Source organism: Cupressus sempervirens, chromosome 7 (assembly GCF_028749045.1).
Source record: "Cupressus sempervirens isolate cs-2001-9-10 chromosome 7, ASM2874904v1, whole genome shotgun sequence".
Taxonomy (NCBI): domain Eukaryota; kingdom Viridiplantae; phylum Streptophyta; class Pinopsida; order Cupressales; family Cupressaceae; genus Cupressus; species Cupressus sempervirens.
In genome coordinates, this window is record NC_143124.1 from 168,773,228 (window position 1) to 168,798,371 (window position 25,144).

At 33.9% G+C, this 25,144-nt stretch overlaps 1 protein-coding gene and 1 pseudogene across 3 annotated transcripts; both read left to right on the plus strand.

Moving 5' to 3' along the window:
* On the plus strand, nt 1-25,144 carry LOC149546051 (cytochrome P450 71AU50-like). Of its 3 annotated transcripts, XM_089790973.1 has the most exons (4): nt 1-1,061; nt 2,674-3,326; nt 23,191-23,527; nt 24,336-25,144. In XM_089790973.1, the coding sequence occupies exons 1-3, from the start codon at nt 153-155 to the stop codon at nt 23,420-23,422; spliced, it is 1,794 nt and encodes a 597-aa protein (XP_089647099.1). In that variant the 5' UTR covers nt 1-152; the 3' UTR covers nt 23,423-23,527; nt 24,336-25,144. The 3 variants fall into 3 exon arrangements, with proteins under 3 accessions (XP_089647099.1, XP_089647101.1, XP_089647100.1); XM_089790975.1 differs by lacking the exon at nt 23,191-23,527; XM_089790974.1 differs by lacking the exon at nt 23,191-23,527 and having other exon boundaries at nt 24,352-25,144.
* LOC149546052 (cytochrome P450 71AU50 pseudogene) lies at nt 24,417-24,989 on the plus strand (annotated as a pseudogene).

Sequence of the window (25,144 nt, forward strand, 5' to 3'; positions counted from 1 at the left end):
AGTACCATTTCCGAAAATCACTCTTAAAATACATTGTTGTTTTCAAGTCCACAAATTTCTTCATTTCACGTGGTGGTCATTTTTTTCTCCTCGTCCTCGCACTCTTCCCCATAAATCAGCAAAGAGGGCATTCAATTGTTGCAGAGTTCACAATGGAGCTTCTCATCATTTCATGGACTTTCATGTTTATAATTGTCCTTATTTCAGGTTTTCTATTCAGAGAAGTGAGTACAAAATCCAAACAGCCACCAGGGCCACTGCCATTACCCATCATTGGCAACCTTCATTTGATTTCTAGTCTCCCACATAGATCCCTCTCCTCTCTTGCCCACAAATATGGCCCCATTATGACTCTCTATTTTGGTTCAGTCCCAACAGTCATCATATCATCTCCAGACGTTGCTAGACAAGTCCTCAAAACGCAGGACCATGTTTTCGCAAGCCGTCCTCCCATGGGATATGATGATAATATTCGAGGCCCCCAAAAACTTTCATTGTCTCCATATGGCCCATACTGGAAATTCATGCGCAAATTCCTCATGTTGAACCTTCTTTCCCCCGCCAGATTGAAATCCTTTGCTTCCCTCAGAGCCGAAGAGGTTTCTACCATGATATGCTCCATAATGAGTAAAGCCACCCACAATGATCAAAGCAATGAAAGAAAATCCACTGTTTTAGATGTATCCAGGGAAGTGGGTATTCTCACTAATAATACTATCTGCAGAATGTCATTTGGGAAGATATGCAATGAAGAACAGATGGAGGGAAGAGTATTCAAGGAAGTTTTGCATGATCTTCTCGCTATTACTGGAAGGTTCAAATACAGTGATTACATTCCCGTATTGGGTTGGCTTGATTTTCATGGTGATAAACGAAGGCAAGTCAAGCTTACTAAGATTTTTCACTTGTTTGTGGGGAGAATTGTGGACGAACACTTCGAAAAAAGGAAGAATTCCAGCGGTTTGGAGATTGAGGACTTCGTTGATTCGCTGATTTCTCTATCTGAAGATGAATCAATGGAGATCAAAATCACAAGAGACCACATCAAGAACATTGTCTTTGTATGTATACAACCCAAGGCTCTCTGTATACTCTTTTTCTTCATATTTCTGTTCTTTTTTTTCAAGGAAAATAATTATGCCTCGTTAGGCACACTATTGTTGGGAATCTATTCACCGTATGGCTGATTTAATAAGTTGTTATAGTCAACTGTATAATCAAGTCACCTAACATTAAATAGTGAGGATACAATGACATTTTTGCTGTAGCCTCCAATGTTTAGAATTTTTAATTTCAATCTAGTTTCTTATGAGAAATTTTCATGATGGTTTATAATCTATTTGTTTCTTCATTGTCATTCTTTTCTCCAGTTTTAGTACTGCGTGTTCAAAACTATAACAAAACTATACTGACCTTTTTACTTATTTGTTGTTTGGAATTTTTTTCCCGTTCTCTCTAGAAAAGTGCATTTCGGTTTAGGACAAGTGTTGTTTAGTATCTATTATTTATAAAGACTCGCTTCTTAAGTTGCAATTAATTGTAAACAAACAAGTAAAAATATTCTTTAAAAACTAATCACTAAAATGAACATTAGTAATTATATATTTTCATAATATAGTGAAATTGGAGTTATCAAAATAGTGGTATTGAAGAGTAAATTAAAATTCAAATATCAATAAAATAAAATAATTATGACAAGAAACAATGACTAATTCAAAAAAAGATTCACAGTAACTTAGTTTGTATGATTATCATAATTTTATTATATATTTATTATATTATTACATATATTAACATATTAACAATTCTTACATATTTATAATCTTAAATGACTATTATTATTTAAGTGTTACTAATTAAAAATATTAAAAATAGTTTTACAATAGTTTAAAATAATTATGATTGTAATAATTTTTAATAAAATTAATTATAAATTATTTCTGTTAGAATTTTAATTTGAAATAATCTTAATCAAAAAATAAACATATCACAAACATTTAAAAAATTAAAAATAAAAAAAAAATCAGAAAAGTTGTCTTTGGTTGTCCAAAAATGTATAACATCCCAAATGTTTTATTCAATAAGATGACCCTAAATTATTTTAGAATGCATCTATATCTTTTTATTATAGTACTTTAAAAAAATAATTGAATTTTATTTGTAGAAATAATAAAAAATAATAATAAACTATAAGTATGGCTCACGACAATATTGATTTTTGTTTGATTAATGCATCTTATCTTTATGATTGTGCCAACCGTACCAACTTTTTTCATAGTTCTATTTTTTCATATTTTATTTCTGCTTTCTAAAAATCACTATTCCTGATCAGAACCAGCGTTCTTTGCAATATCAGCCATATGATAAATTTTATTGACTATAAAAACAAGCTGATTAATACAAAATTTAGATAACTACCCCAGAGAGTTCTATTAAACTATCCCATTTTGAAGCGAGGTCTCCGTCAAGAACAGCTATTTTAAGTTAGTTTCAAACCACTATAATTGTGTGATGTTGTGATCAGCTGACCGTCACTTAATAGTGTTTTAAGAATTTTGCGATGTTACTTTCAGGCTTCCCTGAACTGTAAAACGAATTTATGAGTTTGATTACTGTATGTTATCTTCGTGATCATCTTACACTACTTTTTGTTTTTAAAATTTCCTTTCAAAGGATTTATTAGGTGCAGCAACAGATACTTCAGCAGCTACATTAGAATGGGCAATGTCAGAAATGCTTAGAAATCCATCATCAATGAAGATGGCTCAAGAGGAAATTGATTCTGTAATTGGATCCAATCGTATGGTGGAAGAATCTGATCTTCCTCATCTTCAATACCTGCAATCAGTAGTGAAAGAAACATTAAGACTTCACCCACCTGTTCCTTTGCTTCTTCCACATCAGTCTATGGAAGAGTCCACAATAGAAGGATATCAAATACCAGAGAAAACTCATGTTTTTGTCAATGCTTGGGCTATTGCAAGAGATCCAACTGTTTGGGAACAAGCCAATGAATTCAAACCTGAAAGATTTTTGGGAAGCCAAATTGATGTGAGAGGTCAAGACTTTGAAGTCATACCATTTGGCTCAGGCAGGAGAGTATGCCCTGGAATTAATCTGGCTTTATCATTGATCCATCTTGGTCTCGCACAACTCTTGCACTGTTTCAATTGGAGTCTTCCGCAAAAACTAACTCCAGAAAACTTGGATATGTCAGAATTCTGCGCTCTTATGATGCGCAAGGCAGAGCATCTTCATGCCATTCCAATTCCCCGCCTTCCCCTGGAGTTCTATGAAGCCTTGATTGAGAAAAAGAATAATTCACTGTAAGTCTGCGAAGTATTTAGCTGCTAATTAAACATTTCTGAACGTTTATGTATATGAATGTATCAGTCTTCTGCTAAACTAAGTTTCTTAATCTTCATCTCTCACATACTGTTAGAATAATTGGTATTATTAGCCAATATTGTCCACGATTGGTAGTAATATATGATATAAAAGATTTAGTTCTGAGTGATAAAAACAATATGCTGTCGCCGAATGTCAGTGTAAGTACTTTAGTTTTTTTTATAGATTGTTTTATTTTACCTAACATTGCATAGCATAGCTTGTTTTTTATTCTATTTGATTAAATTAGATGGAGTGTTAAAATTAACGTACAGGGTCGTTCAAAGTTTTGATATTAAGAAGTATTCAAAAGTGAGGGCTAATTTAAAATAAAAGGTTGAAAAATAACAAAAGGTCACTTGCAGTACATTATCATCTTGCCTCCTTTCTTATATTAAAAAATCTCACATTAACGTACCCAGTATCTAAAACTATTACAGCATAATCATACTGAAAGTTAAAAATCAACAGAACCATATTAAGAGTATACGTATTACAACTAAAACTAGTCTGGCCATAACATGTAAGATAAGTTTATGTAGGCACAGTCCAGTAAACTAAAAGCATAAAAAAGAAAAAGTACCCTAAACATAGAGAGCTAGCTCTCTTTCTATTCTTTGTTAAGTCTTTCAGTAGCACACAAAGCTAGTCATCTACCAATGGTATAGGGAGGTTATAGCGTCTAACACTAGAGGCAGGAAATCCATCCTCTTTAGCTTGAAGGAGATGTAGAGTAGCGACCCATGAGTGCATCATTTTGACACTAAAGTTGACCACCTCATCAAATCTCTTATCCAGGTTATCCTTTCTTCATTGGAGTTTCTTGATGGTTCAATACAACCTTGAAAGCTAATTCCCAGAGATTCTTCATAGTTAATTGCTTCATTCTTTTTATTGTTGTTGCTTTTCTCTTTTAGATAGGTAGGGGAGATGTTATACCTAGGATTCCTAGTCTAGAGAGTGTGAGTCTAACCTTTGTGAATATCACAAACATAAAAGGGCATAGGGCTCAAGTGGCTATCCATCAGACTGCATGAACACCCCATTTCAAGAACTTCACTCATAATTTAGTCGGTTTCATAATCAATATATTTACTCCGATCTTGTTTCCTTTTATGCTTCTTAGTGAGCTTTTAATTTTTCATTTTGTTTATCCTTAGAATTACCCTTTTTCAAATTCTTCCTAGTTCTGAGAGATCTTCTACCCATACTTCAAGCTTTGCATCAGAATCAATGATAGTAACATTCATCTCTAACTTAATATGTTGGAGTATGTAGGAGGGTGAGGGATTGGGGCATTTGGTGTCTCTAGCCAAGGTTGTCTCCATAGAGACATGGGGGGTAAAAATGGAAGGCAATGAGATGGGGGTGGGGGGAACCTAAAGATTACTGGGGTGAGAATATATAACCCTATTAAAATTGTGATTATGTGCAAGATCATGGTGTGCCAAAAAGTGGCGATCTTTCTAAAATATCTCAAACCGTTTCAAAATCTATTCCAAATTTTTTCCCACCCACCCTAATACTAAATGAAAACAATTAATATCTTTATAAGGTCTACTATATTTTTTGATACCAAACCTATATGGTCAACATTAAAAACATCCTAAAAATGTGCTTTTGGCCTATTTTTATGTGATTTTTACTTCAACCATGTAGCTAATGACTTTTTTTTTTACTAAAATTTCTAAAATTTGATGAAATGAAAAGAGTTTCTTAAGAACATTCTTATCTTTCCATAAATGTAAGGTTTGTCAAATTATTCTTTTAGTATGTAATTATTACTTATTTTCTAATGGAGTTATGTATAAAGTGTTGATTGATACACTACTTAAAAATCAACTATAACTTTCAAATGTTACAACATTTTTTTAATTCAAAAGATGCATCGCATTCTATGTTTCTTCTACTATAAGGAAAAAAATGAAAAATTGAATTTTACAAAGTTTTGAATTAGTTAAGGTGGTTAGACACGAGATTTTTTTTATTCCAAAAATATTAAAGTAAAAAATTAATTATTAATTATTTATTTAGAATAAAAATACCCAAAAATATGTGTCATATATAGGCATGAATCTACTTATATCTAGAATATTATTAAAAAATGTTATCATTTGATTTTGATTAAGGTGGTTAGACATATGTCTACTTCTTATTTTTGTTATGAAATTTTTGTAATATTGCATTAAAATTCAAAATTTTGACCAATCAATTTTTAATTTTTTTTGAGATAAGTCCTAGTAGTTTAGAAACTAGATTCAATTTGCTAGAGATTCTTTTCTCTCAACTTTTTGATATAAAGTTAATAGCAAGTAGAAAATTGCATGTCAAGTTGACATAACCCTGATTTTCTGATTTTTTATTGCCACTTAAGGGCATAGTTTGGTTGGCCATGATCCTGCACATACCCTTGTATATGTGAAATATAAAGCCTTGGTGAGACACAATATAGGACTTAATGTCCCCACTTTTCTTCCTAACTTTTAGAATATTATCTTCTCTAGAATGCTATAGAAGGTGAGGAAAAGATATAAGGTCTTCATTTCTAAAGTGATTGAAGATAGGAAAATGGTAGTAATATAGAATTTAAATTGGCCCTCTAGGTTAAGATAACCCATTATATCATAACATACCACATCCAAAGGAAGCACAAGAGCTTCAATCTCAAACCCACCATGTGTACAAACTAATTCTTCATCAAGGTAGAAGAATATTTTTAGATTGGCTTCATCTTATACCCTCATTTACTTATGCCATTTTTTAAGTTCAAGGGATATTCTATTGGATCTAACAAACACTTCTTTGTTGATTTCAAATGATATCTTATTAATGCTAACACGTTGTCATTCTAGGAATTAAGAAATTGCATTAATACATTTTCATCATAACCCTAATTAATTACATGTCATGAAAAGAACTAGGACCCCTTCATGTAGATAATTTGAAGCCACATACTTATTTTTGATGGACTCATCAATATCACTTGGTTCAATATGCACATGCTTACCACCTATCATTGAATTTCCCCTTGATTCCACAACTATCTCTTCTAAGGAATTCAACATAACACCACCTTCAATAGTACGAAAAGCCTAGGAACTAGTAGAATAGTTTTCAATCCAATTTTTACAAGCTAAGAAGTTCTCTAAGAAATAAAAATTTATGGGAATGATGCTGGGATCGAAAGTTATTTTTGCAGGGGAAAAAGGCACATTCAACAAGGTGTAATTGTTGTGTTTGGTAGACCACTATAAAATTTAATTTATTAATAGAAAAGGACTATTCATCTTTTAAAAAATTATGTCATCTTATGTCATAAAATCATGGCTCATCATTATTATATTTTTTTCAGCAAAAGTGGACTAACCACTGAAATTTTTATTAAACCCAATTCTAGAAATGGCTCCTCAATATTAGTTAAACCATTCCTTTTGTTTATGACATAATCTCTTTATATCTTCATTAGTATCACATGACTTTTTTAAATGAGGGGAAAGGGTCATCATAATTTTAACAATCCCATTCAAATTAAAAAAATTCCTTCCATGTATCCAAAAGGAAGTCAACCTAAAGAGGATACAATTTTTCATGTAGGTAAGGTGTCTCATCACAAAGATTTAAATTTTAAAGCTCCTTATGAGGGTTTTAATAGGAATTGGAAGGCCCTCCACATTTCTCTATTATTCCAAAGCTAGGGTGTCATGACCATGCACAACAAGATTGTGTGCCACTTGGGTCCCTTTGTCATAAATATGTTGAATGGTAATACTCTGAAATCTATTAGGTAAAGTATTTATGTCATTAATAATTGTAGGGACCTTCTAGCTAATTTTCATTTAGCCTCCAAAAAACTCAATGATGAGTTGTGTGTCATACTCGGCCAATAGTTGAAGAAGCCCCATAGATATAACACTCCATCCTTCAAGTTTAAGTTTCAACAAGGATGATAGAGGAGGGTTCCCTTTAACACTCTTTTTGGCCATAGTTTTAGAATTATCCAAATTAGAGGCCAATGAATAAGGCCCCAATTATCTGCCATGACCTGACCACTTCTAGAAGAAGGGAAGCACAAAGTTTTGTATTTCCAATGGGAACAATATTCCTTGATAACATTCCCAAAAATATGCATGGTGATCGTAGGGGGATGGCCTTTTTTCTCTAAAGATGTGGCTGATCTTCTCCTTCAATAAGTGCTAGCAAACATATGAAGGAAACACAACAATTGACAAATTAGGAACCTTTTCATTTAGAATGGTCAATTATAAATATACTACCTTGAAGGGCTGACCACCAAAATAATTTAAACTTTGGGATGATTTTTTGATTCCCAACATATTTGGAAAAATAGCATTATCCTTTAGCCCTGTAATGTTGAGAAGGGCATATTTGACACTCAACTAACTAGTGGAATTCAAATCCCAAATAGTGTTGTCCTCTTTTTTAAAGGAAGGGATATTGATAGTCTCAATAATTCCTTGAAGCTCCTCTAGGAGTCTAGTTATATTCTTCTTTTGACATCAATGGTTGTATTTTTTTTTTGATTAGATTGAAGTGAGTTTGATCCAAAGGGTTATCTCCCAACCAATTGTTCTACTAGAACTAAATGGAATTCTTATCCCCTATAACCCATCTCACCCCCTTGCATAAAATTCTTTGGCTTTTAGCCACATTACTCCAAATCCTTGACTTGGCAAGGAGTTCATTATTATAGAGTTCATGAGAGAAAGAATTATCCTTCACATATTTAGCTCTCATAATTTTAAAGTATCTAGTAGAATCTTGAATCAATTACCAACCCACCTTTAGCCTTAAGAACCTAGATAATACTAGACTTGCATATCTTCCCAAGATCTAAGACTGATGGAGACCCTAGAGAAAAGATCTTTAGGATTCTTGATGACTCATTTGAAAATTTATAAAATGGGTTACACTTTTTTGCCTAAACTGACACGGAACTGTGAATTTTCAAGAAAACTTTCACATTCAAATGCAAATTTCCATTTAAAGGTAAGGAATTTGAAGATAAAGTAAAGTAGAGTCTTTTAGGATTTTCCATGTAGATTCTAAATATATATATTTTTTTAATTTTTGAATTTATTTGATTGAATTAATTTTTCTCCCACGAAAATTTCTATGTTATCAGAGACCTAATTTTTAAAGTGACATTGTTATTGACACACAACATTTTTTCTACAATAGATATCAATGTGATTCTTTCGAATTTAGCTTGTTAACATCCACAGGAAAACCATAGAGGTGATTTGATGTCTTTATCCTTAGTATTTCATATTTTAGAAAAGTTTAAAGTTGACCTAACACTAATTTGGACATACGTGCATTTTGACACATGTAACTTATTATAGATTTATCCAATTTCAAAATTTCTTTTTTTGAATGAAAGAGCACTCAAATATGGAGATTGTGGTTATTTTTCAAAATATTTATTCTCTTAGTTACTATTTTTCTATGAGCATTCAATATTTAGGTTTATTTTTTTATAACGAAACCTCTGTTCAATTAATGTAAATAAATGTATACTTAAACCATTGAAAATATATCAAATCCATAGTGATTAGAAAGCTAGTTCCGAATACATGTGTCCTGAAAAATGAAATATCTTAAGTGCTCCATTTGAACCTAGAAACAAAGCCTGGAAGCCATGAAAATGATAGGAAATATTATAGACTTTGAAAAATGCATCTACTTTACTAGTTTCGATAGAAACTAACTATCTACTAAAAGTTTTTTCATAGTTTCAATAGAAACTATTTTTAGTTAGTTTCTATTGAAACTATTTAGGCCAAATTTTTCATGCCTAATTAGTTTCGATAGAAACTAAATAGTTTCTATTGAAACTAAATAGTTTCTATTGTAACTAAAAAATAGTTTCTATAGATACTATTTAGTTTTTATAGAAACTATTTAAGCCAAATTTCTTTTCTTTAGTTAGTTTCGATCGAAACTACCTTCAAAAGTAGTTTCAATCAAAACTATGTGAGGAGTTTCTATCCAAAGTTTTAGGGCCAAAAATTTGTCTTGCGCATTTTTGGATGAATTTCTTCCTCCAAAAAAGTGCACTGCACCTATTAATATTAATAGAGCACTAGCACCTTGAGTCTTCAAAAGGGGAATACTCTAGATGGAAAATAACAAAGACCATCAAATATTTAGCCAGCTTAAAGAAAGCCCATCATGAAACTTGTTACTAGACCAAAGAAGCCAAGGCTTGACAACTTCCCAAGCTTTTCATATGCTCTTGATAACAAAAGACCCATGTATGCACATAGGTTCTCTCATGATGAGAAGGGTGTGAATACCAATCCCCTTCCATGTAGGCCTATTAAAAAGAAACCTAGAAGAAATGCAATGATGAACCATAATCTTTCAAGTTTAATCTCCAATGATGGTACAAATATCCATTTGGCACACAAAGCAATGCCTTGCTTCTATGTGGAGAGGAGGCCAAGGCCTCCAGATTCTTTGGAGAGACAACAAAAATCCCAAGCAACTCTGTGAAAGCTATGATGGTCAGAACCAGAAACCCAAAGAAAATTATGGAGAAATTGCTCTAATTTTTGATAGGAGGCATTTGAAGAAGCCCAACAAGAAGAATGATAGACATGCATTGCTAGAAGAACTTTAGAGAAAATCTAGAAATTTCCTACAAGAGAAAGCAATTTCATAAGCCAATAATCTAGCTTCTTAATAATCTTGGCAAGCATAGCATTCCATAGATCTATTGACGATGCTAGAAAAGAAAAAAGAATGTGTTCAAAGCTGAAAATCTCCCTATGAGTGACCCATTTCCATTCAAACTGGTTAAGCCAAGATGGTGTTGGCAAAAAGAACTAGCGAGAACAAAGCATTTTATGCCATTGAATACCAAAGCTAGAGGCTTAGGCAATTTAAGGCATTATTGATGTTTTCTTCATCCTCCAAAAGAGTGAGAAAGGAATCATCAACAAAATGACCATTGAATAATTGGGAAGAGGATTCTGGTAAAGAGATGCCATAGACCAAACCTAAAGACATGGAATGGGCTAGTAAATAGCCAAACCCTTTAGCAGCAAGAACATAAAGTGTTAGAGCTAGAGGTAAACCTTGCCTGATGGAGCAAAACAACACAAATGCATCAATTTGGGAGTTATTGATGGTAATACAAGCCTTAGCATCTCCAAAGAATATCTCCATGGACTATAGAAAATTGGGACCAAAACCAAGAGCCTAGAGCATGGCCAAAATGAAAGGCCATTCAATCCTATCATAGGCTTTTGCAAAATTTATTTTCTAAAAAATACCTGGCTAGTTGGACTTGAGAGCCCACTCCATACCTTCCCAGACAACAATGATGTTGTCAAGAATATATCTGGACTTGATAAAGCCAATTTTCTCAAGCCACACAATTAAAGGTAGGAGATGAAAAAATTTAAGAGAAATTTCCTTAGCAATAATCTTATATGACACATTAAGAAGAGTAATGGGCTGCCAATTGAAAATATCCTTAGGATCTCCAGCTTGAGGTATGGATTTAATGTTTCTATTTCTGATAATCACTCCTAGTCTTTTAGAAAGATATGCTTCAAGATAAACTTTGTGCAGATTGAGACCAATATACTGCTAGAGGTGTTTGTAAAATCCATAAGGAAATCCATCACACCTGGGGATCTTATCATCTACCATGGAGAAAAATGCCTTTTTAAGGTCTCAGAGGGTAAGAAGTTGCTTTCAGAAAGCACGTTGCTCAATTACTAAGTAGTTTGGAGTAACCAAAATACACTTTTTGAGAGCTTCCTTGTGAGCACCCAAATTTCCTTGTGAAGCAAAAATGTTCTCATAGCGATGAAAAAATGCTTGCCAGATGTCAGGGAGATTGGAGAGAACTAAGGTCCCTTGTTTGATTTTTTTAATCCCAAAATTGGTATGACAGGCTCGAAGAGCCTAAAAGAATTCCTGTGAAGCTTTATTGCCAACCTCCAACCAATGGAGATGAGCTCTACTTTGGGCCCCTCAAGCGACATAATTATCTGTAACCTATTTGTCATGGAAAAGTTTGGCAAGTTGAATTTTAAAATCAACATCAAAAGGATTAAGGGTGAGAGCCTTAGAATTTTCTTTGAGCATAGTGGTAGTGGATTCATAAGCCTGCCTTCGAAAAACTACCAACTATTGTCCATAGATGTGCATAAAGTGAGCGGTTCTAGTAATGGCATCATTTCACCACTACATCTACCCTATCTAGGAATGCAAATGTGGCTTCAGATTCTAGAAATGTAGGATATGATCTATAGCAAAAGCATGCATCAATACAAATGTCTTCAAAAAAATTGCAACTTGACAACTCACTGGACAACAATTTTCCATGAAATGGAAAAATAAATGGAATAGTAGTAAGATAATGTCACATTTGGCAAGGGAATGATAGGTAAATCTTGATCCTTAGAAAAGGAGAAAAAAGACTATGCAGTAATCATGGCACAATCAAGATGTTTTGAAATACGATTAGAGTTAGCTTGAAAGTTGGACCAAGTATGCCAAACTTCACTATGTTTGTGGTGATTAGTATTGGGATAAAAGGCCCAATTTATTGTGCATATAGTACCTTACTATCTCTTGAACCTTGTGGTTCCTACTACCAACTATGAAGGATGAAATATCAACCTCTAAGTCTTCTAGATGCATTTACTATTGCACCTATTGCTCCATGCTCTATGAAACTTCACCACATGAGCCTACACTTGTACTAGTAACTGTGCTTGTGCTTTACTACCCTTGACTAGGCCTTGGAGCTTTTTCTAGTTGCTCACTCTGATCATATGATAGAAAATCTTTGGATCTTATAAATGACTTCTCCTATATGAACTTTACATTATGTTTGACAATAATTCTTCTGGTCCTAGGGTTAAAAATCCTATATGCCTTTGAGGTTTCACTCTACCAAATAAAGTACCCCCTCTCTACAATCTCATCTAACTTGATATGTGTATTGCCTAGAATATGAAAATATGCCAAACTCCCAAATATTTTCAAATTGATAACATCAGGCTTCTTTCTTGTGAAAGCTTCCTTTGGTGTCATCCTCCCTAGTACCTTGTGTGGAACCCAATTCTTAATGTAGACTATTGTAATACATGCCTATGCCATAAGTAGTAGGGCATATCCTTATTATGTAGCATAGCTCTTTCCACCTCCAATATAGAATGGTTCTTCCTCTCAGCAACTTCATTTTGCTGTGGATTTTAAGGAACATTCCACTATCTATTGATTCCTTCCCTAGTATAGAAATCCTATAAGTTATTTCATTTGTATTTTCCTCCATTGTCTGGGAAAAGAACCTTTATCTTCTTTCCTATCAAGTTCTTCACTAGAGCCTTGAACTCTTGGAATTGACTAAAAATGTCATCCTTGGTCTTCAAGAAGTATATCCAAGTCTTCCTAGAGAAATCATCGATAAAAGTAACATAGTACTCATATCTTGTGAGATATTTTCTTGATATTAATCCACAAACATTTGAATAAAGTAGATCAAGAACACCTTCATATCTAGTGTCACTCCTTGGAAAAAATGCTTTCGTAAACTTTCCCAAAACACATGCCTTACATACATCATCATGCTCTGTGCTCACCTTTGAAACACCTATCATCATATCACAAAGCAATTTGGGTGCTCCATGATGAATATGGCCCATCCTCCTATGCCATAGCTCTCCAAAATATCTAGGATCACAACTTCTTGTAAGTGCCTTAGGGGTATCAAACTACAACCTATAAAGGTGAGCACTCCTAGCTCCAATAGTTATGGGTGATTTCCAAACCTTATGCTTAATCAACACATGAGTCCCTCTAAATAGTACATTATAGCCCCTATCTTGAAGAACGGATATATAAATCAAATTCATACCTAAGCCTGACATGTGCAATACATCATGAACTAGAATATCTTTCCATTCTTCCTCTAAAACTAAACAATCCCTTTCCTAATTGGGTTGAGTTTGGACAAGTTTCCCATAGAAATTTGGATACTAGTGTTCTCCTCCTTATAACTGGAGAAGTACTCTCTAACTCCTATCATATGAAATGACATCCCAATATGTATATACTAGATAGTGTATGAGATTGAGCTTACCATACAAGCTATAAGTGCAAACTCATCTTCCATTCTATTAGAGAATTCTTCTACACTTGTTGAAGCTGCCACTTTCTTCTTTTCCTTCTTTGTTTCTAGGAAATCATTGACATAGTGACCATACTAATCACATCTAAAGCAGTTGACCTTAGAAAGATCCTTCTTCTTCTTCTCATTTTGTGAATTCAATCGTTTGCTAGATCCCTTATTTCCCTCCCCTTTCACCACTAGGGTAACATTCCCCAATTCCATCTCATATTTTCACTCTTATTGGCCCCATTGACAAGAATTAGTCTAAACTCCTCCTAAGTGAAATTAGTCTATAGTCGATCCCAACTTGATAAGGTATCTCATCCATTGACAGCTTGAACAAAGACACTCGACTATTTAGAAAACCCATTTAGGGCTATTCTCACTAGCTCATCATCAATAGCTGCTAACTCATCCTTGCAAAATCTAAGCCTGGTGACATAACTTGAAACATCTTCTCCCTAGTTCATCTAGGTATTCTTTAGCTTCTCTCTGAATCTTCCTATTCATGGTAGCATTCTAGTAAAAATTCAAAATGGCATCCTACATCTTCTTCACCATGTCTAACTTTGAGATATGTGGAACAATTTGATCCTTGACACTATCAAGGATAATCACCCTTGCCTTGGTATCATCCTTCTTATATACTGCAAGCCGTGTTGCATGCATTGGTACAACTACAACATTGGTAACATAATCCTTGATACCATTCTCCTTCAACAATAAAGATATTTTGGCCTTCCAAACAACAAAACTTGAGGCACCATCCAATTTGTATTGATCTCTAAAACTAGTTGAAGCCATCTCAAGGGACAATTTAGTAATAATGATTTTGAAGAGGTCACAATTTCTTTCCTAGGATAAAACTCTTCTACCCTTAACACTACTTTAATATCATGTGAAAATTAACACTATTACAGTCACTGATTATTAATCTCCTATCATAAATGATTATTAAAATGTCAAAAATAAACTCATAACTAATATCAAAAAATAATAGAATTGTAACTTCACCAATAAATTACAAAGACAAATTGATGCAGGCAAAAGGATTGAATAACTAGGGCCAAAGGCTCACTTAGCTACCCCAACCACCTTACAAGAGTTAACACAATGGAAGCAAACAAAAAGGGAACAACACCAAAGGGAGAGAGAACAAGAATATCTTTGTTATTTCCTCAAGTATTCAATGTACATGCCCAATTGAGGCCTTTTGGGATATGGTCAGATACAAAATACAACTTCCAGATTCATGATCTAGCTTTTAATTTCACACTTCCAGACCTATATTCTTCTTTTCCTAAACTCTCTAAAATTTTCCTAACTCTAAGCTTAAACACCCTATTTATATTTTCCAAAATGGCTTACAGAATATTCTAGAACAAAGAGAAGCCACAAGTCAACTCTCAGCAAATATAACTACCTATACCAAAATTAAATGCGAGTAAAGTTAGCCCAAATAGGAACCAGACATAGATAACATGGAAAAATCCAAAATTGGTACTCAACATCCACATGAGCTTGGCATCTAAAGGGATTACACAGTAGCAACTACGAACTCGGTAGCAACCCAAACTTGGTATCAACTAGAAACTGGAACTTGGTAGCAACTAGAACTAGGTAGCAACTGGAACTTGGTAGCAACTAGAACTCAATAGCAACTAGAACTTAGTAGCAACTAGAAACTAGAACTTGGTAGCAACTAGAACATGATAGATTTTGGAAACTGGAACTCAGTGGCAACTGATAGAATGAAAAAAATGTACAAGATTACAAGGAAACCAAAGATGCTCTTGCATCAGACAACCAAGGTTGGAGAAAAATAATTCTCCTAAATCATGCAAGTGTCACAACCTGAGTTGAATCCAACTCATATTGAGAAATCCATGTAGCATCTTCAATATGTCTATTCTTCCACTTCAACAAATACTCATAGTAATATTCTTCTCTTGTGGTCTTACAAATTCTCTAACTCAATATCTATTCAACTTCTTCAATCTACTTCTTAGGATAATCACTAGGTACAAAAACTTCATCATTTGACTCATGGTACTTATACAAATCAAAAATATTAAATATAGGAGATATATCCATGTCATCAAGTAACTCAACTTCATAAGCATTACCACTGTCAAACTTCTTCAATGTGTTACAAGGTCTAAATTTCTTCATCTTCAGCTTACTGTATGTTCCAACTATAAATCTTCCTTTCTTCAAATGAACCATCACCTCATCACCAACTTGAAAATCATGGTGTCTTCTAAATTGATTAGCATTCTTCTTATACTTCTAATTACTTTGTTCCAACCTTAATTTCACTTCCGTATGCAAAGACTCCATAAAATTAGCAAACTCTTCTCGTACATCGCTTTTCTTTTCTTCACCCACAACATCTCTCAAATTTGATATACCTCTAGGATTCATTCTAGTAACAATCTCAAAAGGTGTCTTCCCTATACTCCTATTTATAGAATTATTTTATGTGAATTTAGCTTGTGCCAATACCATCTCCCAATTACTTGGCTTATTCCTAGCTAAACATCTTAGCAAATTTTCCAAGCTTCTATTCACAACCTCTATTCATCCATCTATTTGTGGATGAAATGTAGAACTAAAATTCAATTTAGTACCCATCTTCTTCCACAAAGTCTTCCAAAAGTAGCCAACAAACTTATTTTCTCTATCTGAAATAATACTTCTTTGTAATCCATGTAATCTCACAATCTCTATAAAGAAACTTTTAGCAACATGTTTAGGATCTGATGTCTTCTTACATGGTATTAAATGAGCCATCTTAGAAAATTTCTCCACTACAAAAAATATAGAATCATACCCCTTCACTGTCTTAGGCAATCCAAGAATAAAATTTTTATTGATGTTAGTCCAAGGTCTCTCAGGAACAATAATAGGTGTATACAAACTAGTATTTTGACTCACTTCCTTTGCAACTTGACAAACTGCACAACCCTTTACAAATTTCTTAACAACCTTATACATTTGTGGTGAATAATACTTCTCTTTCAACAAACTCAATGTCTTATCAATTCCAAACTATCCAGCCAATCCACCACTATGTTTTTCCTTAATCAGATTCAACCTCATAGAACTTCTAGAAATACACAATTGAATACCTTTGAACAACATACCTTCTTGAATGAAATATTCATCATACTTACTTATGTGATCTATTAGATTTGTTGCTTTGCACTCTCTCCATGCCTTAGAAAAATTAGGACCAACATTATAGAACTCTTTCATTTCATCAAAACCAAGAACTTCAACCTTCATTTTAGTCAACAAAGAATATCTTCTACTCAATGCATTAGCAACTCTATTAGTAACTCCACTCATTTGCTTGATCACAAATGTAAAACTCTATAAGTACTCAACCCACTTCATATGTCTTTGATTCAATTTATGTTGACTTCCCATGTATTGTAAAGCTTTATGATTAGTATACAAGACAAACTCTTTACAAATAAAATAATGCCTCCATTTCTTCAAGGCTTGAACAATAGCATAAAACTCTTGATCATACACAAAATATTTTCTTTTAGCATAATTCAACTTTTCACTAAAGAAAGCAATGGGTTTACCTTCTTGACTTGATATAGCTCCTATTGCATTACCACTTGCATCACATTGCACTTGAAATACTTTGTTAAAATTAGGTAAAGCCAAGATAGGAAATTCAGCAACCTATTGTTTCAAAGTCTTAAAACTCTTATCAGCTCCATGCATCCACTTGAATTTCTTTTTATCTCCCCTCATTGTCTTGGTCATGGCATTACAAACAACACCAAATTTTTTTATAAACTTTCTGTAAAAACTAGCCAAACTATGAAATGATCTTACCTCACCCACATTCTTAGGTGTAGGCCATTCCAAAATTGCTTTAACCTTCTTAGGGTCCATCTTCAATCCATCAGCTGAAATTGAAAATTCCACATACACAATGTCCTCTTCCATGAAAGAACACTTTTTCAGATTAATCAACAACTTTTCCTCTTTCAACCTCTGCAATACTTATCTAATATGCTCAATATGTTCCTCCTTAGTCTTACTAAATATCAGAATATCATCCAAATAAATAATCACAAACTTACCCAAAAATCTTTTTAGAACTTAATTCATCAACCTCATGAAAGTACTAGGTGCATTAGTCAAACCAAAAGGCATAACCAACCATTCATACAAACCATATTTTGTCTTGAAAGTAGTCTTCCATTCATCATCCTCTCTGATTCTAATCTAATGATAGCCACTCTTCAAATCAATCTTGGTAAAATACTTTGCTCCACTCAAACAATCCATTATGTCATCCATCCTCGGCATAAGAGACCTATATTTCACCATGATCTTGTTAATGGCTCTGGAATCAATACACATTCTCCATTCTCCTTTCTTTTTAGGTGCTAATACAATAGGTACAGAACATGGACTCAAGCTCTCTCTAATCAAACCTTTCTACAACAACTCATGCACTTATATGCTAAGTTCTTCATTCTCTATAGGTGTGAATCTCTATGGTGCTTTATTTGGCAAACTAGCTCCATAGATCAAATCCATACAATGACTTATACTTCTTACTATATGTAAACCATCAGGAATATCATCATCAATACTTTCTTTATACTCATTCAACAATTTGGTAATTTCTATTGGCACTCAGCTATCACTATTTATTGTCACTTGGTCATTACTAGCTTCTATTGCTTGGTCATAACTACCAACACTTGGTCCTCTAGGAACTATGGAAAAATAGACTTGATTCCTTTTCATTTCTTTTTCAAATTGTTTCCCATTAACCATGCAAATTTTTATAGTAGTACAATTAACCTCATCTAGACTTTCAATCAAAGGTAGCAATGTTTGTCTCTTCCCATTCACCCAAAGATTATATTGATTCAATCTTCCATCATGTATAACATATCTATCATATTGCTAAGGTCTACTCAAAAAAATATGACAACAATCCATGGGCATAATATCACATAAAACTTCATCAAAATAATTTCCAATTTTGAACTTCACAAGGCATTGCTCACTTACCAATATCTCATGCTCATCTTTGATCCATGAAACATGATAAGGTTTGGGATGTTTCAGCCTTTGCAATTGCAACTTGGTGACTAGCTCTTTTGATGCCAAATTTGTAGAGCTTTCACTATCAATAATCACCTTACAGAATTTTCTAGCCATCTTACATCTGGTCTTGAAAATAATTCTCCTTAAAATAGGTTCCTCATTGCTTCCCTTATTACATAAGGTTCTTCTCACCATCAGATTTTCTCCAGCCTCAGCTCCACTTGGTGAACCCTCATCATCTTCTTGAATCACACCATTTTTGTTACCTTGCCTACTTTTAGAGGATCTACATTCAAAAGATCTATGTCCCTCTTTACCACATCTAAAACAATTACCATGAAATCCACCTTTGGAATATGAATTACCTCTTCCTCGGTAAGAATTAGTGCCTTCTTAGTAAGAATTACCACTTTTCCATTTTTTCTTTCCTTTTTCATCATTCTCCCATTCAGATTTTCCTTTATCCTACATACAACTATTAGATCTACTACTTTCTCCATAAGATCTACCTCTGCCTCTCTGGAATCTACCACCTCTACCTCTTTATCTTTGTTTATGCTTCATTGTCAAGATCTCCTCAACTTTCAAGGCATATTGATATGCTTCTTCTACACTTTCCAACTTCACAAAACTTATTTCATCTTGATTTCTAGATCTCAATCCATTAATGTACCTTGTAATTTTCTCAACATCATCATCCACATGTCTAGATCTGATGTCCAATTTATAGAATTCCTTAGTATATTCTTTCACACTCATGTCTCTTTGTCTTAAGTTTTGCATCTTTCTCAACACGCTAACTTGGTAATCAGCAGGAAGGAATTTTTTATTTACCTTATTCACCATTTTTACCCAAGTTCTGATCTTTTCCTTTCCTCTCCTTTGTCTATCAGTTTACAAGTGTTCCCACCATAGCGATGCATGACGTTTCAACCTAGTAACTACAATCTTCACCTTTCTATTGTCAGGAGTGTTTTCATACTCAAAGAACTTCTCCATATCTGAAATCCAATCTAACACAGCATTGGTATCCAATTTTCCATCATAAGGAACAACTTCTATAGTAGGCTTTGAATTCACTCTAGATAATACTCTCAACAATCTAGCTTCATATTGGTCTTCTTCAAGTTCTTGATTAGGGTTTGGTGCTACTACTTCATCATCACTTACATCATCAAGATGTGCTCCTCTCGTCTAGGCTATCTCCACAACATCTAATCTAGCTACAATTTGTCTCAGTGTATCCAATATAGCATCATCGACATTTCTTCTACCACAAACCATTTTTACAAATTAAGTTCCTGGAAGATCATAACCCTCTGCAAGTTATAGGTCAACTCCACAGAATTGCCACCCTACGACCAAATTCAAATTAGGGTTGTACATGATCTAATCTCCACAAGGACAAAACTCAAGCTTTGATACCAATTGACATAGGAAAAAGGATTAAATAATTAGGGCCAAAGGCTCACCCAGCTACTCAAACCACCCTGCAAGAGTTAACATAACAAAAGCAAACCAAAAGGGAGCAACACCAAAGAGAGAGAGAGAACAAGAATATCTTTATTATTTCATCAAATATTCAACATACATTCCTAGTTGAGGCCTTCTTGGTTATGGCTAGATACAAAATACAACTTCTAGATTCACAATCCATCTTTTAAATTCACACTTGCAGACCTATATCCTTCTCTTCCTAAACTTTCCAAAATTTGCCTAACTCTAAGCCTAAACACCTTATTTATATTTGTCAAAATGGATTACAGAACATTCTAGAATAAAGAGAAGCCACAAGTCAGCTCACAGCAAATATAACTACCTATACCAAAATTAAATATGACTAAAGTTGGCCCAAACAGGAACTAGACATAGATAACACAGTAAAAGAAAGCTTTCCAAAACTAGCATTCGACATCCACACGAGCTTGCATCCAAAGGGATGACACGACAGCAACTACAAACTTGGTAGCAACTAGAATTCAATAGCAACTAGAAACTAGAAGTCAGTAGCAACTAGGACTTGGTAACAACTGGAACTTGGTAGCAACTGGAACTCAGTAGCAACTAGAAACTAGAACTTGGTAGCAACTAAAACTTAGTAGCAACTGGAAACTTAAACTCAGTGGCAACTGATAGAATGGACAAAATGTGTAGGATTACAAGGAAACCAAAGATGCTCCTACATCATAAATTCACAACAAAAAGAACATAATATTTTTGGACAAATTATCCCTGAAAAAATCCCTAAGGGAAAACTAGTTCTGCAAATGGAAAATATATTAATTTTTCCAAATCAAGAGATACAAAATTTCTTTCCTCTCATTGGTAGAATTCAAAAAACCTTCTAATTTCTCTTATTGATATTCCCTACTACTATCCCCAATGCTATCACTACACCCTTGCTAACACTCCAAGACTGTTTGCTATCATTACAAACTCATTTTCTTACATTGCAAATGCTTCTACAACTTGTGTTCCTATGTTCTATTATGTTATCCAAATGCCTCCCTTTACCCCCCTTTTATACTATGTAGCCAAGAGGTTTCTAGTTGCTTCATGGACAAGACAACCTAACCAAGAAGTTTCTAGTTGCTTCTAGAAGGAGTCAATTAATTAATAGATATTTGCTAATTAATCACATATAGATGAACAACTATCCAAGCCACCTAAAACTAACAACAACTCCATCAGATTCTGAAGTGTCTCAAATAGATTGTGAGTAATTGATGACTTAATGGATTTTGTATGTATCTTTCAAGGATTGATTGATACACAAAGATAGGGAATTTACAAGCTTGGCTTTGCCTAGTGGTGTAACTTATAGTTCCATCGAAAGTAGTAACACTTCACCTACATCTATACTGTCATTCAGAATAGTGCATGGTTTTCATTTACACCGATTGGAGACGAATTTTCCCCTTTTCATAGGAGAAATCAAGATAGAAGAAATTGTCAACCTAGAGCAATTGAAAAGTTTGAACTAGTCTAAAGTGGCAGAGATACAAAGTCTAATCTTGAAAACTGTTGTTACTTGGGGATGCATTCATGGTATATTTTTAGTTGTTCATGTCCCAAAAACTTTTTGGAGACTTGGGAACACCTAGAGGACTTTGAGTTTGACTTGTAATAAGAATTAGACTTTGACTCTGAAAATAAAACAAATTTGGAATATGAATTTTTCTTATTCTTATATTTTATGGTTCTATTATATATAAGTGCATGCTTTATCCATCTTTTTATATAAATATTTTAAATTTCTTTATAAATTTTAATTTTTCCTATGGTTATATAGCCATCCCCATTTGTCATTCCCTCATACACAAAATTGGCAAAAAATAAATTGTCCCCTCCCAACCTATCCCAAACACTTGATCCTAGAAACTTGGGGAAACATAGCTGAAAACAAGAATGGTAAAAATATTTTTAGGTAAACAATGTTGTACAGTTGGTGGTAGACTCCAAAAATAAGTCCAATGTAAGTTGGAGAAACTCCTTAGAAAAGCATAACCTGGTTTTAATTTTTAATTTCCACTCTAGAGAGGGTAGATTGGTAATCTGATTTTTAGGTAAAATTAGAAGTCTCATATTCTACTTCCATTTGACCATTTTGATACACACAAAAAAAATTCTAATTTATATATCATGCAAAAATCATCTTCCAAAAACCAAATGAACCCTTACATGCATTTTTAGATCGTCCAACTTGTCTTTATGCGATTTTGTATTCTTTAAAAATATATCACAAATTGGAATTTTATGAAAAAGAAGACATATATACCTCAAGCAGTTATGTCCTCTATGGTACCATTTCCGAAAATCACTCTTAAATTACACTATTGTAACGCAATTTTTCGAAGCTGAAGTGCTAAGAAAACACCATTTTTCCACGGTCATGACGTTTTCATTCCACGTGGGGGTCATTATTTTCTCCTTGTCCTCTCACTGCTCTCTGTAAATAAGCGAAGAGGGCATTCAATTGTTGCAGAGTTCACAATGGAAATTCTCAACATTTCATTGACTTTCATGTTTATATACCTGCTCATTTCAGGCTTTCTTTTCACAAAATTGAGTACAAAATCCAAACAGCCACCAGGGCCAACGCCCTTACCCATCATTGGCAACCTTCATTTGATTCCTAGTCTCCCACATAGATCCCTCTCATCTCTTGCCCACAAATATGGCCCCATTATGACTCTCTATCTTGGTTCACTCCCAACAGTCATCATATCATCTTCACAGATTGCCAGACAAGTCTTAAAAACCTAGAACCATGTATTTGCAAGCCGTCCTCTCATGGGATATGATGATCATATTCTAAGTCCCCAAAAAATATCAATGTCTCCATATGGCCCATACTGGGAATTCATGGGCAAATTCCTCATGTTGAACCTTCTTTCCCCAGCCAGATTAAAATCCTTTGCTCCCCTCAGAGCCGAAGAAGTTTCTACCATGATAGGCTCCATATTGAATAAAGTCACTCACAATGATAAAAATGGAAGAAAACCCACTGTTGTAGATATATGCAGGGAAGTGGGTGTTCTCACTAATAATACCATCTGCAGAATGTCATTAGGGAAGATATGCAATGAAGAACAGATGGGCGGAAGAGTATTCAAGGATGTTTTGAATGATATTCTCGCTGTTACTGGCGGCTTCAAATATGGTGATTACTTTCCCCGATTGGGTTGGCTTGATCTTCATGGTGATAGACGAAGAAAAAGCAAGCTTACTGAGGTTTTTCACTTGTTTGTTGAGAGAATTGTGGACGAACACTTTGAAAGAAGGAATAATTGAAGCGGTTTGGAGATTGACGATTTTGTTGATTCGCCGCTTTCTCTATCTGAAAATGAATCTGTGGAGATCAAAATTACAAGAGACCACATCAAGAAAGTTGTCTTTGTATGTATGCTACGCTACGACCTCTGTAAACTCTTTTTTTTTTCACATTTCTGTTTTTCTGTACTTTATATTTACCGTATAATGATGTATTTTTCATTCTTTTCTTCAATTTAAGCACTGTGATAGAAAACATTTTTTACACTCTTTTTCTTAATTTTTTTTTTCACATTTGTTTAGAAAAAATATTTCTGTTACATTTCTTACATTCTTTCTTTTATTTTTCTTCACATTTGTTTAAAAAAAGTGTTTCTGTTTAAGACTAGTGGTAGTATGCTTGGTTTAATAAGTTGCAATCAATTGTGAACAGTGATAACAATTAAGTATGACGTCTGTTCTTTTTGGTAGTTGTATTCTATCTATCTTGATGTTTTGGATCCTTTTTCTGTTTGGTTAGAGGGTGTTGCTGGTACTGTTTCAACATTTTCTTCAGCACTTACTATCTTCTTATATTTTGTGGTTGTTGGTTCTTGGTTGTCAGTGTTGTTTCTCGTTGCCAAATACTTTTTCTTATAAAGCATATATACAATTTGAGTTGCCAAATACTTTTTCTTATAAAGCATATATACAATCTGAGTTGGTCTAATGGCAGAAAACTTGTATTCTTGAAATCGAGTTTACAAGCTAAAATCCCACTGTGAAATAGAGTATGTACGACTTGTTTAATTAATGTGAAAGAAAACCAGATGTTGTTTTCTTCCTTTTCTAGAACTGCACCTAATATTTTTTTGGGTTTGATCACGGTATGTTATCCTCGTCATCTTTTCAACTGTAATAATTTTTTTCAGTTTTTGTTCATTTCTTCATAAAGGACTTGTTAGTTGCAGCCACAGATACTTCATCAGCTACATTAGAATGGGCAATGTAAGAAATGCTTAGAAACCCATCAACAATGAAGATGGTTCAAGAGGAAATTGATTCTGTAATTGGATTTAATGGTATGGTACAAGAATCCGATCTTCCTCATCTTAAATACCTGCAATCAGTAGTGAAAGAAACAAGACTTCACCCACCTGTTCCTTTGCTTCTTCCACATCAGTCAATGGAAAGATCCATATTAGAAGGATATCAAATACCAGAGAAAACTCAAGTTATTGTCAATGCGTGGGCTATTGCAAGAGATCCAACTGTTTGGGAACAAGCCAATGAATTCAAACCTGAAAGATTTTTGGAAAGCCAAATTGATGTGAGAGGTGAAGATTTTGAAGTCATACCATTTGGTTCAGGCAGGAGAGTATGCCCTGGAATTAATATGGCTTTATCATTGACCCATCTTGGACTCGCACAACTATTGCACTGTTTCAGTTGGAGTCTTCCTCAAGAAATAACTCCAGAAAACATGGATATCTCAGAATTTTGTAATCTTCTCATGCGTAAGGAAGAGCATCTTCACGCCATTCCAATTCCTTGCCTTCTGCTGGAACTCTATGAAGGCTTATTTGTGGAAAAGAAGAGTTCACCATAAAGTCCGCAAAGTATGTTGCTGTTTGTTAAACATCTCTGAACACCTATGTATCTGAATGTATGAGTCTTCTGCTAGACTAAGTTTGTTAATTTCAACTCTCACATAATGTTATAATAATTGGTATTAACTAATATAGTCCACGGTTGGTAAAAATG